The sequence below is a fragment of the Pyrus communis genome, chromosome 7 (genome assembly GCF_963583255.1).
Source record: "Pyrus communis chromosome 7, drPyrComm1.1, whole genome shotgun sequence".
Lineage (NCBI taxonomy): Eukaryota > Viridiplantae > Streptophyta > Magnoliopsida > Rosales > Rosaceae > Pyrus > Pyrus communis.
This window is the reverse complement of record NC_084809.1, coordinates 28,131,076-28,147,803: the sequence shown is the minus strand read 5'-3', so window position 1 is coordinate 28,147,803 and position 16,728 is coordinate 28,131,076. Positions and strand designations below refer to the sequence as shown.

The 16,728-nt window shown below is 34.6% G+C and overlaps 2 protein-coding genes across 6 annotated transcripts; one reads left to right on the top strand and one right to left on the bottom strand.

The window, feature by feature from the left end:
* The first annotated feature begins 1,610 nt into the window (after window positions 1-1,610).
* LOC137739760 (flowering time control protein FCA-like) lies at window positions 1,611-10,048 on the top strand. Of its 5 annotated transcripts, XR_011069108.1 has the most exons (16): window positions 1,612-2,034; window positions 2,681-2,751; window positions 2,923-3,001; window positions 3,680-3,762; window positions 3,859-3,910; window positions 5,583-5,647; window positions 5,939-6,005; window positions 6,523-6,602; window positions 6,699-6,763; window positions 7,462-7,518; window positions 7,610-7,889; window positions 8,466-8,603; window positions 8,730-8,927; window positions 9,281-9,346; window positions 9,478-9,521; window positions 9,630-10,048. XR_011069108.1 is itself a non-coding variant. In XM_068479461.1 (15 exons), exons 5-14 carry the CDS (start codon window positions 3,871-3,873, stop codon window positions 9,335-9,337), a joined length of 1,026 nt encoding a protein of 341 aa, XP_068335562.1. In that variant the 5' UTR covers window positions 1,611-2,034; window positions 2,681-2,751; window positions 2,923-3,001; window positions 3,680-3,762; window positions 3,859-3,870; the 3' UTR covers window positions 9,338-9,346; window positions 9,630-10,048. The 5 variants fall into 5 exon arrangements, 4 of the variants coding, with proteins under 4 accessions (XP_068335562.1, XP_068335560.1, XP_068335561.1 ...); XM_068479461.1 differs by lacking the exon at window positions 9,478-9,521 and having other exon boundaries at window positions 1,611-2,034; window positions 7,483-7,518; XM_068479459.1 differs by lacking the exon at window positions 9,478-9,521.
* Window positions 10,049-11,828: 1,780 nt separating this feature from the next.
* Window positions 11,829-13,676, bottom strand: LOC137739502 (WRKY transcription factor 23-like). The gene is made up of 3 exons (XM_068479092.1): window positions 13,099-13,676; window positions 12,731-12,874; window positions 11,829-12,564 (listed from the first exon to the last, which is right to left on the bottom strand). The coding sequence occupies exons 1-3, from the start codon at window positions 13,515-13,517 to the stop codon at window positions 12,087-12,089; spliced, it is 1,041 nt and encodes a 346-aa protein (XP_068335193.1). The 5' UTR covers window positions 13,518-13,676; the 3' UTR covers window positions 11,829-12,086.
* Between the last annotated feature and the right edge of the window lie 3,052 nt (window positions 13,677-16,728).

Here is a 16,728-nt window from a genome sequence, read left to right as displayed (position 1 = left end):
TAAGTTCTAAACTTACCCGAACTTGCTCCAACCCTTGGGGCAAATATGAGTTAAAAGTCAAAACTCATTTATGGGCCAAATTTAGCCCAGGATTCCCACCTAGGTTAATAGGGCTATCCCACCATAAATGTATATTTTTTTTAGTTTTATATTTATAAACTCATTAAATCCAACGGTTAAGATCTAATTTGATAAAAAAAAAAAATCTAACGGTCCAAATTTAAATCCAACGACTAAAGTAATTAAAAAAAAAAAAATTCTTTTATGTGTTTCATATTCTTTCATAGTGCTTCATGAGTTTCATGATGCCGGTTTGTGATCTTTCAATATTTGTCGGAATCTAAATATTTTTAGGTTAAAATGTTCATAAAATTAAATTAGGATAGTCTACATAATTTTTTTTCTTTTAAAAAAGTTACTTTGAGGAAAAAAAAAATAGCTTAAATTTATTCTTTAATAATTTGGGACTAAAAGTTTGACTCAGAAGGGTTAAAGCAAAAAAAGTTGGTTCTGGGTTAAAACCTAAATTTTATGGGTTAAAAGTTTTAAGTTTTAACCCATGAGTAGGAGATGGTCTAAAGATACTTGAGGCTAAAACCTTAACACTTATGAATTTAGCTTCAAATTAATTTATTTTCAGTCTTCAAATTTAAACTAAAGATTTAACATCCGACAATAAAGTTTCAATCGTTCTCTTGCACAGATGATAAAACATTCTCACAGGTAATAATGACATTCTCATAGAATGAAAATAATCATATTAGTTAACCTTATTCAAACTTGCATGCTGAGATGCCATCTATAATAGATAACTCAAATCCGAAAAGTCTAATTTTTTGTTATATGTATGTTTTAACATATGCCAACCTTAATTATGATGAGCAGCTGAAATCTGTTTTTTATTTTTTTTTTATTTTTTTTCTCATGGTGCACTTAAATTTGTAGATCATCATCGTATCTTATTAAATGCATTTGAAACTGAAGAACTTATTCAATTTTTTAGCGATTCAGAAATTGCTCTCTCATTCGCTAGATGTCAAAAAATGAAGCAGAAAGCTCTAAACTGACAATCAAGGAAGTTCAAAAGTGCTTATTAGTATATATGTGTAAATAAGGTTGTAAACATAGTTGTACATATTTGTGTAAGTAGCGTTGTAAACATTTTTGTAAATTTATAAATTGGATTGTAAACCCCGATGTTGAACACATAATATAGTTGTACACATATATAGAATTTTTTGTATATTTTATACACTTCTAAAACCCGCAATAATACGACATATGAGAAAAGGTATTAAATTTTTTTAATTATTGTATTGCATGAATTCTATTAATGTATTAATTGTAAATCTTGAAAATTTATTTTAATTGATTTCGTTTTGAGAATGGGTCAATACATATATAATTATTTTTTTGAAAGCAATACAGATATTATTTATAGCAAAAGAAACATACGGATTGGAGAAAGAAAAAATCTTAAATTGCCATGTCAACTACTAAAATAACATTTTATATTTATCTTTTGACGTTTATCGGGATGATCTAATATGACAATTTTCGAAGAAATTTATACTTGACCAAAATTGGATAAATTGCATAGGGGCTCATGTAATACCTAAAACAAAATATATACCAGTAACTGTTTCTCGGTAAGTGAGAAGGAATCGGCTGCGCGCGAGCTCCACCATTGTAGCGTGGCGCCTTCTTCTTCAATTGCGCTCAGGTCTGTAATTTTAGGTTAGGGTTAGGGTTTCGCATAAAATAATCCAGGCACAAAATCTGCGAAGCTGGAGAGGCACGGAGACCACCTGGAGTCCCAGCGCGTCTCGCAGCCTGGGACTTTCTCTTCCTCTTCGCCTTGGCCCTCCGTCGATGCCCACCACAACAACCATCTTATCCACCACAATCACCACCAGGATTCCAACCACTACGACCACCACCACCATGGCAACCATTCTAATGGCCCCTTCCATCCGGTGCCTTTTTCTGTACGCAGAAGGGCTTGGTCTCAGCATAATCAAGGACTCTCTCCAGGTTTGTATATCAATTCTATATCAACTTCTTTTATATACATTTGTATTTGCCTTAATTCTCTGTTTGGTAGGTTAGAAAATGCAGGAAAATAGTCGAACCGAAACAATGTATTGGTGGAGGCTGACAATAAGTTAAGCTAGTGACCAATTTTGCACTGATCAAAATGAATATGAACAAAAGTTACTAATATTACATACATTTGTATTTTCCTTAATGCTCCGTTTGGTAGGTAAGAAAACGCAGGAAAATGGTCGAACCCAAACATTGTATTGGTGGAGTTTGACAGTAAGTTAAGCTGGGGACCAATTTTCCACTAATCAAAATGAATACAAAAGTTACTAACTATTACATACATTTGTATTTTCCTTAATGATCTGTTTGGTAGGCAAGAAAATGCAGGAAAATAGTCGAATCGAAACAATCTATCAGTCGAGGCTGACAATAATACTGCCATGTATTGCTAATGTTACTCATTTTCGCTGTTTATCATCTAGGGAAAGTTTTTATCAATGTTTAGCAGAATACTTTTAAAACGCATGGAAACCACATTTGTGTTTTAGTTTCAAGTTTATTTATTGTATCCCCTCCAAAGCTATTTTTGTTGTAATACCTCTGTTTCTCTCATTTGGTGGTTTTTGTCTTTCAGATAACATTGAAAGCGCCCTACATGTTAAACTTTATGTTGCACAGGTTTCCCGAATAGCGACAGAGGAACTTGTAAGTAATAGGTCCCCTTGAGCTGTCAAAATGTCTTTAGTATTCGTTTTGCTATACAACCTATAAAAAATGGCTGTGTTTTAGCGTGTTTTCTCTTTCAAATTCATGCATTGGTCTTGTAACTGTTAATTCTATAAAATGACATTTTTTTTTCCTTCTTCTAAATGTTAGATTCGCCCCTTGTTTGAGCAATTTGGAAGCGTTATTGAGGTTGTGATTTTGCGGGATAAGAGGACTGGCCACCAACAAGGTACCTCAATCGTTATGGGGTGGGTGAAGGATAGAATCTTGGTTCAATTCCCCTTGGTAGCAGTGTTTAAAATATCAATATAGGTGGAAATATCGATATGTAAATTTATGGAAATATCGATACTAATATCAATATCGGTTGCCTTCAACGGAAATTATGGTAATTTGCAATGAGGTGGGCATATCAACTCATTTAGATTTAGTCAAAATTGGAGAAAAAATTCAAAAGTTCAAAATCTACAATGGGTTTCAGCAAATTCTTTGTAGTGAATTGGTAAATATCATCGATATTCATTGATTTTCTTTTATCTCGCCTATATAGGGTGAAGTTTGCATTCCACCCCCCTTCCATATCAATCCTTGATTTTTCGGATATTGACGGAAATATCGACAATTTCGTGGATATTTTAAACGCTGCTTGTTAGTGCAAGCAACGAAATGATGTTTCTGTTTCTCTGTCTTTGGAGGGGCTGATAAGAGCACCCATTTGCTCATGTTTCCCCTATAGCTTACCAAGAAAAAAAATTATTTCCAAAATTCTTCAATAGTGATTGTTACTGTGTTTGAGGTAGTCAAGTTTTAAAAAATTAACATTTTTTTGCTACCACCATTTGTGTTTGGGTGTTTGTATTTCCACAACTATGAAAGTAAGCAAACAGATTTAGCTTTACTCCTGCAGGAACTTGTTTTGTGAAATTTGCAACACAACATGAAGCAGACAGGGCCATTACAGCTTTAAATAATCAGCACTATTTTCCTGGGGTGAGTTTAGTTGTTGCTAGATGAACACAATAGATGTCTATTGATGTCATTCATCATGTTATTAAGTTTCCTGTTTGTCATAATTTCTTTGTCCAGGAAGCCTTCCCGATGACAGTTAAATATGCCGATGGGGAATTGGAACGCCTTGGTAATTTTCTATTGTTTAAGGAATTATTATGGAACCATTTTATGGATTGTAAACCAGCAACTCAGTATCCTACGAATTGTTAGATCTGTGTTCTTAATCTGTAAGAGTTTCTAGAGTAACTGCGATACAAATTTTTTTATTAGTTCCATTCACTCATAAGCATGCCCAAATTCATAAATAAAAAAATGAAATAATTTTTTCAAAATTTATGCCATAACTTTGGCTTTGCACCTCTGTTTTGCACACACTTTGTGTTTCTAAAAATTTGGTTGATACGCATCAAACAAGTTTATACTGAACATCAAAGTTATATGGAAAAAAAATACTGATTTGATATGTGTCAAACAGGATCCATAATGAATATAAAACTACGTGGATTTTTATCCTATTAAGAACTTGTGAGACATATACAGTATTGAAATAATGCAATTTCCTTTTTTCTTCATTATCACATTCTTGTCTCATAGATACATCATTTTGATGCAAAATAATTTGATAATTATCTGTTTTACAGGCATTCTGGTTTAATTTACTTAATTTCATATTCATCAAAGGTCTTGTTAGATACAGGTGGACCACTGTGTTTTAAGAGCATAAGCTTATGTGAACCGTACGTACAGAATGAAAGCTATGTTATTTTCACTTTGCTTTGAGAAAATATAGTAGTTACTAGAATGAATATTTTGATATTTAAAAGGGCACGAACATAAGTTAAAAGAAATATTAATGTAAACCATAGATTTTGGTTGACGAAACAGTAAATGAGAGACCTATTAAAAAAGGAGAAGCTATTCGACCGCTGCCAAACGAAATGGTTGTGGCTCTAATTCTCTGTTTACTTTTTTATTACTTGAGGTTCCACAATAAATTATGCTTACATGCTATTCGATTGTGTGAAATTTTGCTTCTGTATAACTCGAGGGGTATAATTAATTAAATAGATAAAATGCTAAAGAGAAAATTAAATGTATGGAAAGTCCCGGTGCTGACATTTCAAGTAGATAGATATGAATATTAAGATATGCTCCAAAATTTTGTTATCCTCACCCCTCATTTGATATAGATTGAATGAATGAACTTTTCTTGAAATTTAGAGGTTTCATTATTGATTATGATTGCTGAACTTGGGAAAGATTTAGTTGTTTTTTTCGGTAACATGAAAGTCTGGGATCTTGTCAAGTTAAAATCCACCACCCTTTTAAATAAAAAATAATCAAGATCGGTGTATTTATTTGGTTATAAATGAAAAGGAATGCAATAGTGTCCATTGTGCTTGAGGAAGGCATGAATTCCAATTTGAAGTTTGGTGACCCCAGATGTGGTTATGACTTATAGTATATTTTGTAGGAGAGGAAATAGTTTGTTTATCCTTGTTTATGTTTGGCTAGAGAATGATAGAGTATCTTCTAAAGTGCGTTTGAATTTTAATAATGATGATAGAATGTGTATTGTGTGTTTGCAATTGACGGATTTAGGTTGCGTTTTGGATTGTTTTTCTATGTGATGAACGCGCTTCCAGATCAATCTGCAGGCCATATTAGGATGTTAATAGAACCTTTTAGTGCCTTTAACAAAAGTTACGGAGTAAAACACTTTGTATGAAACACTCCTATTTGGGCCCCTTATAATCTTCAGCTTCTGATGACTTTTTCTTTTCTTGTCCTCTTGGTAGAGACACTTGGTAAAGTGTATGTCAATGGCCTTAACAAGGAAGCTTCGTGGAAAGAAGTTGAGGATGTAAGGTCTACGTTTGTTGAAATTTATTTATCCCATTCCACCTAAATAATTCCTTCATGTATTATCAGTACAACCAATATATATGTTAATATGTATCATGCATGTGCGCACATATCCTTTTTTATTTTTTATGTTTTATGTATGTACATCTTTTCCTGTAGATATACTTGATTATTATGCACCCATGCATACTACTTGCAGTGAAAGAACAATGTTTTCCAAACCCATTTTTGGTTATATACTCCCTCAACTATTTTCAAGATGATCATTATATGGTGTTGTGTATGTCAGATATTTTCACCATATGGTCTTGTTTTAGATGTCTACATTTTGCGTGATGAACTGAGGCAGAGTCGAGGTATGTCTTTTGTATTCATTGTTCATCTCTCTATTCTTTGTAACTTGAGTCACATGTAGATTGAACATATCTTACATTGTAGGCGCTGATTATGCCTGCCTCAAAAACCGAAAGATGTCCTGGGTTCCGTTTGACATCACAATAAATGAAGCCATTCTGATTTGTATGCTTGTTAATTTACTTAAAGAGAGAGAGGGGGGGGGGGGGGGTACTGGTTTGTATGCTTGTTAGTTTACTTCAAAAGAAGGAACCGATTTGTATGCTTGTTAATTTTCTTAGAAGGGTGGAATTAGTTAGTGGGCTCTATAGCCAATAGCTTCGCTTTTATCACTGGCAACATCAGTTGGGATGTATTCAAATTTCAAACATTGTTCCCATTTAGTAATAATGGTGAAATAGTCTCTTTCTTTGATTTAGTCATTGTATATTTTGTAAAATCATTGAAATATTTTTATGGAAGCATAACCTGTTTCTGTCTCCTTGATGTGGTTAATGTTGTTTTTTTATTTTTGGTTAGGGTGTGGATTTGTAAAGTTTTCCCAGATAGATATGGCTCTGGCAGCAATCAAAGCATTAAATGGAACCTTCATTATGAGAGTAAAGTTTTTCTATTTCTTACTAGCATTTATCAGTAGTCTGATTACACTTGGTAGGCATCAACTAGTTTGATTCTTCTTTTCTATGTTACTTCAGGGTTGTGCTCAGCCGCTTCTTGTTCGTTTTGCGGATCCTAAGAAACCAAAGGGAATAGAATCAAGGTTGTAGTCTTCTGTAGTTTTCTTTGACTTGTCTACATATGCAGAAGATTTTAAATAGAGATCTCTCATTTTAAGGAAAAAGGGATGCATGTGGGGCCCATCTCCCAATGATTCAAGCGATCCATTTTGTAGATTCCATTGTAGGATGACCTTACAAAAAAATTGGCCAAACCAATAATCCCTTTGTTGATATGACCAAGATTAAATAAATATATTTAGCATAGTGTTTTGCTAAAATGTTCATATGATGATGGTAATAATTCAAATGGCTAGGCAAATTAATGTAGAGATGATCCTTGAAGGGAACCCTAACAGATGGACAGTTTGGGTGATTGGACCAAATTGCCGGAGTACCAAAACATCAACACCCCCCACACCACCAAACACACACACACACACAGTATATATATGCATACATGTTCTCTTTCCTGACCTGTGTTCCCAGACTGGTTCTTGACCACACTTTTTGGCAAAAAATAATCTGATGGATGGATCAGGTTTACACACACATGTACGGGTATAATTTTATAAACAGTCACCCAAAGCCACAAGTAACTTTCTAGATTTGGTTAAAGTAAACTGAATGTTGGCTGACAGAGGTGTGTTGATGTATACAGTACTGGATGACTGATTATGTACTGGTTTGATATTGAGTAGTTAATCCTAGACGCAATTTTCTAAACATTCTTTTTCTCTAGGGGAAATTTTGGATTTAGCAGCGGGAACATTGGACCCCACTCTCAAGAACCATTTAGGTACACGTCTGTCTTTGTGCATCTTACCCCCTTTTTTTCATTTTGTTTAGTACTATGCTTGAGTTTTCCTTTTCTGCTTTACTTGTTGCAGGCTAGTATCTGATCATGGTGATCCCATGGGAGGGCATAATTTTCATACTGCACCGTATCCTGTTCAACAAACTTCAAACCCACCTATTCCCCAATTGGCAAACCCAGAACCCCAAGCTTCCGTTGTCATGCCACCACCACAGTTGTGTAGGATGCCTTTACAACAGACACAGAATACACAGAGATCTTCTCAGACTTCTCAAGTAGAAGCTAATGAGACCCAGAAGCAGCATCTGACACAGCCATCTGGGCAAATTATTGGGCAGCAGCAGAGTTCTCAGGTTAGTACGCAACAATGATAAATTGATCGGAATGTGAACTTTATCAGTGATTGAACAGGTCAGCGTTTGTAAAGGATAATTTCATGAGCATTGTTTCACAAAAATGTCATGTGGCCATTGCTTGTGACACTCTGTATTCATTGAATTGTTTGCTTAGACACTCTACAACTACAAGAATCGTGTCTATCTTGTTAAAGGTTTAATTAGCATGCATGTGCGAGGGAGTAATCTCTTTTCTTTTGGTAAATAAAGTCAAGTTTGCACTAGTAACAACATTGTCTCTAGTAACCCTTGAAGTATTAAAGTAGGAGGTTTTTAGTTATTTTTTATTTATTTGGATGAATGGTTTTTAGTCGTTTCTGGAGCTTTTTATTGGCGGATACAAACTTTGTGTGAATGCATGTTCAGTTGTTCTGTGGGGTTTATTATATGATACAAGATTGGCAGGGCACATACTAACAATGATTATATGACTTTGCAAATTCGTTTCTGCCATGCTGTAATATTGGGAACTGTGCAACTACGTTGGTTTTTTTATGGCTTCAATTGTCTCCACGAACTGGATGCAATCCTCAGACAGTTGCTAGCAATTCTACCTCACCTGCATTGGCTTCAAGTCATGAAACTGCAGTTCCTCTAGAGTGTGACTGGAGTGAACATACCTGCCCTGATGGATACAAGTATTACTACAATTGTGAAACTTGTGAAAGCAGAGTATGTTTCAGTCCTTGACCATTTTCATCATGTCTTTTAGGTTTCTTAGTACCAGAAGATATGGTTAATGTCTTATAAAAAAGAATAGGGATCATACGATTAATGTATGTGCTATCTGGTCTGCAGTGGGACAAGCCTGAGGATTTTGCCTTGTTTGAGAAACAATTACAGACACAGACACAGACACAGCTGCAAAATTCCTCTCACCATCTTCAATCTACATCGGTTCTTTCTATACAACAAAGTGATCAAGCACAGGTAGAGATTCAGACACATGCCTTCCATCAGACACTCCAACTTCAGAAACCTTCCTTGTCTTCAATGGTTTGTATTCATTTTCACATAACTGATTTTTGAGATGTTGGTTTCTCTATTGTAGTGTAAATTGAGTGTCTTGTCGCCTTAAGCATCATACCTGTACAAATCAGCAGCTAGTATAAGAATTGCCCAAATAGAAATTGTGTCTACCACTATACACGCTTTATTGTGTCTACCACCATACGCGCTTTGAGTATAAAACTTCAATCTGGTTATGTTTTGGAATGGTTTTGTTTATACCATGCACTCATTGTGTAAGAAGGGAGAATTTCTGTTCAGGAATTCCCAAAGGCCTTTATAGTGTAAATAACGTCTGTGACGATATAGGCTGATGTGTTATTGATGTTGTGATTTTGCAGGAACTTGATCATTTGCAAATCCAGCCACAAACAAGTCCTCTAGTTGGCCCAACCTGAGTTTGACAGGTATAGATTTTGTACTTAACAATGCCTCTGCTTATAAGTGTCTTTTAGGAATCACATTCGAATAAAAAACAATGCAGGAGAAACCAAGGGCTTTCTGTATATTTGCCTTTATGACTCGTCTTCTTTTATAGGGTCTATCCAGGGATATTGCTCTGATAACTCGGGATTCAGAGAGGTAGACAGGAAATGAATGGGGTCTCACAAAGTCCTCTAGTTCCATTCCGGCCCTCCTACTTAGTTCCTGTTCATAAAGTTCATATCATTCTTCTTGTTTCTTATGCAGAATGGTCAATTTTCTGTTTCTAGAGAATACAATTGCAAGCCTGTCCGGTCTGAGGGAACCATTAGTTAGCTGTTGGAAGATTTGCAAGATCCTGAAATTTTGTGTTCACTCCCTCCGCCTTCATTTCTTCAATCGTATTTAATCGTTTCTCAGTTTATCTTCATATTTAAGTTGCTTCTGTAGGCAAGGGGAATTCAAGAAGCACTTGGTGAACAATAGTGGTGTAAGCTTAGAACAGGGGGTCTTCTACTTATTAGACACATGTATAAAAATGTACCCACCCAAGCTTTAACTATGGTGGGTTGTTAGTGTCGTGCAATCAACGCGTTACTTGCCCCAAGATTTGTACCATAGTCCAGTTATTTTACAGATGAACTGAAGTAATTATTCCCAATTAGAAAGTTAATCTTTGGCCCTCACTGCCCCATATGATGTGAACACAATAATTTTGTTATACATCTTTTTGCTGAACTTTTTGAAGATTTTACCCAAACCGATCGTATTTGTTCTTACACATACTTGCCAAAAAGGAAAAGAAGCAAGTGGTACGAGAGTGGAAACACTTTGTCTGTAGATGCAAAGCGGATTCTTCACCAACTAGAGGAGATATTTGGTGAAATCCCTTGTAGTTGTGTTTTTTAGGTATATCTAAGTATGTTAAAGATCATATTATGGAGGACTCGTTAAATCAATTATAATTTGTTTGACGGTATTTACTATTCGATGTTCTTTATTCTATCAGTAAATGAAGCGAATATGAAGGTGATTCAACTTTGCTTGTGAATGTATATCATAGCTTATTAATTGATGTGTTCCGTGAAACTGCCATTTAATTTTACTTTTCCTTTTATACTGGTTTTGTCTTACTTTATCAGATAAAATTATCATTTTAGTCTCATTTAGTCTATGTGCAACCTATTTTTGTCTATTTCATCGAAGAAAAGTTAAACTAAAAGGTAGTATTGATATTTAATTTTTTACATAACTCCTTGCCTCCAAATTACCTGCTAAAACAATCCCAAATCTATTTTTAGTGACTATAATTTAAACTCCCGTCAGTCTCTCTTGTGTATTGACGCAAAAGTGTAATTTCAAATGTTAGATTAAACGAGTAATTAAATTAAATTTTGAAACAACCTAATTTCCAAGGACAAATCAATTAATAAGCCCTTATATCTTATTCAAATTCAATGAACCGAATATGTAGGGTGAGATTTGACAGCATAGATCGTCCAAGGTAGGGGGTGGGGGGAGAGAATTCTTGTAAAATACGCATACGCGTACATAGTTTGGGGCCAGCGCGCATTATTCAAAAATTGCAGCCCTTTTTTCTAGAATGTAGATTTTATGTGAATCCCCATGAGAAAATGTTTTTACTTTACCTCAATAAAATCAATATTCTACTTTACATGAATCTGAATTATAAAAAAAAAAAAAAAAAAAAAATTTAAATTTGAGTGCACAAAAAACAACACATTCATTTAGCTAGTATGCCGACTCATTTGAATTTAAATTATACATTTCTAGTATAATTACATAAAACTTATTAAATACGAAATTCTAAGAACAAATTCCTAAAAAAGAGTTTAAAAATTGTTATATAGAGAGAGAAGTAAGAGGCTCCTACATAATACTGGGTGCGGAGACTGTCCAAAACCTAACCCTCAAAGCATGACTGCGCGCAGTGCTGCTGCTACTAGTGCCCAAATGAAATCAATACACATTCCTTCACAAGGAAAAACAAAGGCATACGGACAAACAAGGGGTCTGAAGAATTAAATATACAACAACCCATTTTTTTCTCTTTACCATAATCTTTAACTTTACATCCCCCAACCCCACCTCTCTTTCTCCTCTTTTAGGCTCTTTCGAAAGAGAAATTTTTAATTGTGACGGAACACAAGTAGTATACCACGTGTTTTAATAGAAGTGGTGAAAATTTTTATTTTTTAAGTTATTAACTTTTTAGCACACATATCCCATCATTTGTATAGTGACACGTGATGTACCACCCCGTGTACCGGTCACTATATAAATGATGTGATATGTGTGTTAAAAAATTAATAACTTAAAAAATAAAATTTCCTACTACTTATGTAAAAAACACATGATGTACCACTCGTATTTCAATTGCAATTAAAAATTTTTCATTCCACACAATCCCACAAAACGAAAAAAAGAAAAAAAAAAGAAAGAATAAATATAAAGAAAAAGAGGTTAACTAGCTACTGCCTAGTAGTACCTGCATTGGATTCAAAAGTCCATGTTCCATCCATATTACAAAACATAATCATCATCTGGATCACCATCTTAACACAGAAAGTCAGTAAGCAAGCTAAATTAGTACATAATTAAGTAGCTCTAATGGGAGGATCTCACTATCTCATGATGATAATATCCATACCTATATGTCTATATATATATATATATATAAATACAAGGGCAGTGAGCATAAATCTACTGCTCTTGCTTAAGCATATGAGAGGGGACTATGTCTTGAAGAAGGCCATGGTCAGCTAACAAAGCAGAACCGGTTGCCGGAGAGCAAAACCGCCTTTCGGGATGAACAAGGCGGGTAGTGGTACTAGTAGCATTTGTAAGAGACGACGAAGAGCCGTTCGCATGATAATTACCAAAATTAAAAGGTGCTGATGAAGGCGGAGAGGAGTTATCTGCAAACGGCTCTACTTGTTGATAGTGATGAGGAAATACGGTTCTTGTGGGGATTAATGACATGGCAAAATTATTAGGTGCAAAAGGAGAAGCAGAAGCAACAGAAGAAGCAGAAGCTGAAGTGTGAGTTGGGCGAGGCAAGAGTGGGCTCGGATGAGTGTGTTGGCCTTCATAAGTAGTCACAACAATGCTCGGATCGTCGAAAGATCGCTCCACTCGTTTCTTCACGTTACATGATGCACTTGTGCACCGATAGTAACTCCTACAAAACATATCATCATTTCATCACATCACCAAAATTTAATCATGACATATATGTAATTGAGATTCTGATCGAAACCCCATTACTAAATTATTCTCCTGGTTTTGATTAATTCAAACCAACAGTGCAGATGGAAGTGATTAATTTGGCACTGAAGTTTTGGTACCTGGGAAAGGGACTATTTTTGACCGCTTTCTGGCCGTACTTTCTCCATCTGTAGCCATCTTCCAGATGATCAACTTCGCTCTTTGTCATGAATGCAAACCTGGGCTCTCTCTGCCTCTTCTGACTCGCCTTCTTGCCTTTCAACCTTTTCTCCCAACACAAGAAATTACAAAAGCATTAATATCTCACCGTTCACCAGGCTTTTTATTAAATTTGACTTGCCCTTTTACCCAAAAATCCCAAACTTTCAATCTCCAAGAGAACCCATTTCTATCTTCATCTGTTACGAAATCGGTATCTCTCGTATACAAAACTTTAAGCTAAGAAAAGCGACAAATTAATTGATTAAAAAGTAAAATAAAAACTCACTCTTTCTTGGTCTTTTTTTGCTCATCATGTTCTTCTTCTTCATTATTTTCCTCTTGGTCTGCGGCAGCTTTATGATCAGTGTGTTCTTCGTTCACTGCCTCGCTTGATTCCGACGAAATCGACGAAGAGTTTGGTGTTGCAGGCTGCTGATTCAAAGAGGAGTAGTCAGCAGACAACTGGTCTTTTCCTCCCATTGTGGAAACTAATGAAGGCAGGACTGTAGATGGTGTTTGCGGCAAATAATCAAACAGGGAAGTGGGACAATAGTCCTGTCCAACCCCAACCCCCAAAAGCTCCATAAACCCTAAAGATGAACTCTTTTCTCCTTCACAGAAATCAAACATGCCTGCAAATGGTGATGTGGAAAATCCGCATCCTCCTCCTCCATTCATATTTTTGTCCTCCCTCTTCACATCCATAGCTCACTCTCAGTACACAAACTACTATCTATACTTCATCAAATCCTAGAGAGAGAGAGAAAAAGAAAGAGAGAGAAAAAAAAGTGGGTTTTGTTTGTCTTAGAGAGAGAGAAGATATAGAGAGTGAAAGTAGGGTAGGGTTTCATCTGGTTTTTAAGATTTTTGAGAGAGAGAGAGGAGAGAGAGAGAGAGCTTTTGGGGGTTAGGGATTTGAGAGTGAGCGTTTTTGGGCTGGCCTCAAAGATTGACCGGCAATTGGAGGTCATGGGTTTTGTACGGAGAAAGACAGAGTTTGCAGTGGCAAAAAAATTTGAACGCAATGGTTTCGACAAAGGATCTGGTTTCTCTGCTTATCCACTTATTTGTGCAATTACGGTTAAGTTATGTTAATTTTTTATATTATTATTTTATTTTATTTTATTATTTATATAAAAAAATTAATAGAAAATATTAATCTAACTTAATCATGATCGTATAAAATAAAAGGAAATGAGAATGTATGAAAAGTGAGTGGCGGAGAAGCCGGATCCTCCGACAAAACGGTCGACCCTCATACTTGGACCTTGACCGGTTAACCCGTTTGTTTTATTAATTAGTTTATGTAATGTGAACGGGGTTTCGTTGCACGTGACGTTCTTACGGCTACACAGATTACATGCTGTGAACTTCTCTTCTTCTAATCATCTTTTGATTATCTGATAATTTAATTTCGTAATTCTCGTCGACTTAATTAAATTTAAATATAGTCAAAGCAAAACCATATTATAAAAATGGAGGAGATTTAATTAATGGAAAGGTAGTGGCGTTTTGTAATTGGTGCTGCAGGTAAAGTATACAGGATGAGGATATGTTATATCCTCGATGAATTAATAATTAACTAGAATAATAATTATGGGATCGTCTTCATTAACATATATTACTTTATTTGGAGATTATACTGAATTAGACAGTTATTATTTTACAGAAATTCCCACTTATTAAACACTAGCACTATACCTTGCTATCTTTTATATATGGTAGGCGGACGACGTTTATGACTGATTCAAAAAATTTTATTTTAAGAAAAAAAAAAGAATTTGTTGGTGGCTATGTCACGTCTATTCATTTTTTTTGAGCTGAAAAGATTCACGATTGTCCGCTTTCTCAGGGCTTACTATCTTATATAAATTAGGTCGACGATGTCCTTCATTGATTCAAAATGTTAAAATTAGGATATATTCAAGTGAGAAATGCTAAAGAGAACCTTTTAAAAGTGAGATTCTTTGTAGATACTTTGTTACCTCATATTTTTAGCATAATATTTTATAATATGACACGATTGACGTTAAATTGTAAGGTAACAAAGGGTAATGTTTCCGTAGCATTTCTCTGTTTAAGTTGTAGTTGTTTCAGTTTTTAGATGAGTCGGGCCAACGACGACTAATAATCACCCGAATATTGTTTTACGTAATTATTTGTACATCTCAGTAAATATTGTGTTTTATCATAAATAGATATAATGATAATTATAAGTGAAATTGTTCAATACAAGTTGTTGTTTATATTGTAAATTTTAACTGGAATAATATATAGTTACTATATTCGATGCATCTACGAAACCTAATATAAAATCGATACTCCCTATATCGCATATAAAAACAGTGGACAGGACAAACTTTAGGTGGAGATCAGGTACGAGAGTTTTCTCTTTTTTGGATAATTAATCCAATGAATTGGAACATAACCAAATATACGATAAGAGTATCAATTTTTTTTTAATTCAGGTGTGAAATCATGTGTTTTTTAAACTAATTGTATTATTATATTATATTCCTTTTATATAGTCGGTGATAAAAACCCTAGCTACTTTTTATCTTGCACCGAATGAAGATCAAAGGATCAGAAAATACCTACAGAAAAAAGAAAAAGAAAAAGGGGATGCAAATCCCAAAGAAACAATCGTCTTTTTTTACTTGTCTTTTCTCTTTTGGTCGTGAAAATTTGTGTGATGTGTAGGGCAAACTTCACCCATGGACGTGTGGGCGTACTACGCACACGAACACACGAGACACACAAAAATTACATGCTGACACAATTCCCGTGTAAATCCGGGACTCACTTTGCTGCCTCTAATTATGTTGTTTCCAACTTTTCATGGTAAAACAATTATCGCTTCATATTCTTATAAATATATTTCGGGTAAGGTTTGTTTGCTACTTTGAACTCATGTATTTTGCAGGTTACTAGCTCTGTTTTACGAATCATTTAACCCGAGAGATATAACTGTAATATGCCGACTCATTTGACACCGAAACTGCATAACGAAAGAATTTGATCTGTTTATTTTATATTTAAAATAAAATGATCATACCATTTGATTACTTTCGTGTTCTTTTGATTTTATTGAGCGCCATTCATGCATGCCAAACGAAAAAAGAAAAAAAATGATTGAACATCTTAGTCTTGTAGTTATATCATTGTCCTCTACTATACTTTCTTAAGTAAAGGTTGTGGCTGTTGATGCATCGATCCCGATGATACATCTTTTCATACACCGATACACTCAACCATATATGCTTGCTGAGGTCACTAGTGCTTTATGTGAGCTACGTTTTTGCAAGAAACCATCATTGCAATGGCCTTCCTGATACTATTAATTTTTTGTGTTCGTCCATTACTACCTTCCCTACGCAAGTTTCTTGTATGATTTTGTTATAAAGCAATGTGAAGAAGATTTGAATTTATAGATAAAATTTTATAAACTAAATGATAAGAAAGTTGATGATTGAATTATTACTTAATTGTTGACAAACGTGTCTATTTTCTATTAGTAACATATCATTTAGTTTATAAATTTTGTCTACAAATTTGATTTTTCTAGCATTACTCCTCGTTATATAGTCGAGCATTGTCCATACATATTGAAATTTGGAAGGCTCGACTGCTAAATTCGTGAGTTTAATATTTCATTGTCATCTTGCCATTTTCAAATCTCGACCACGTTTGTAATATGAAATAACACACAAATATTGAAGGACTCGTCAATTCAATATTTCATTGCTGAAGTTAGTTGTCAATTCAAATCTCGATTATGCATTTAATAAATTAGCACACATATATTGAAAAGCTCAACTACTAAACTCATAAGTTCAATTCATTGTCGTAATTAGTCCATTATATACGTAACAAAATAGCACATAAATACTGTTAAAACTAACAACAAAAAAGAAGA

Coding starts and splice junctions, on each gene's coding strand:
- LOC137739760 (XM_068479459.1), top strand. CDS start 3,871: ATGACAGTTAAATATGCCGATGGGGAATTGGAACGCCTTG. Junction 3,911..5,582: donor TGGGGAATTGGAACGCCTTG/GTAATTTTCTAT, acceptor TCCTCTTGGTAG/AGACACTTGGTAAAGTGTAT. Junction 6,764..7,461: donor CCAAAGGGAATAGAATCAAG/GTTGTAGTCTTC, acceptor CTTTTTCTCTAG/GGGAAATTTTGGATTTAGCA.
- LOC137739502 (XM_068479092.1), bottom strand. CDS start 13,517: ATGGATGTGAAGAGGGAGGACAAAAATATGAATGGAGGAGGAGGATGC. Junction 12,875..13,098: donor CAAAAAAAGACCAAGAAAGA/GTGAGTTTTTAT, acceptor TTGGGAGAAAAG/GTTGAAAGGCAAGAAGGCGA. Junction 12,565..12,730: donor AAAAATAGTCCCTTTCCCAG/GTACCAAAACTT, acceptor TATGTTTTGTAG/GAGTTACTATCGGTGCACAA.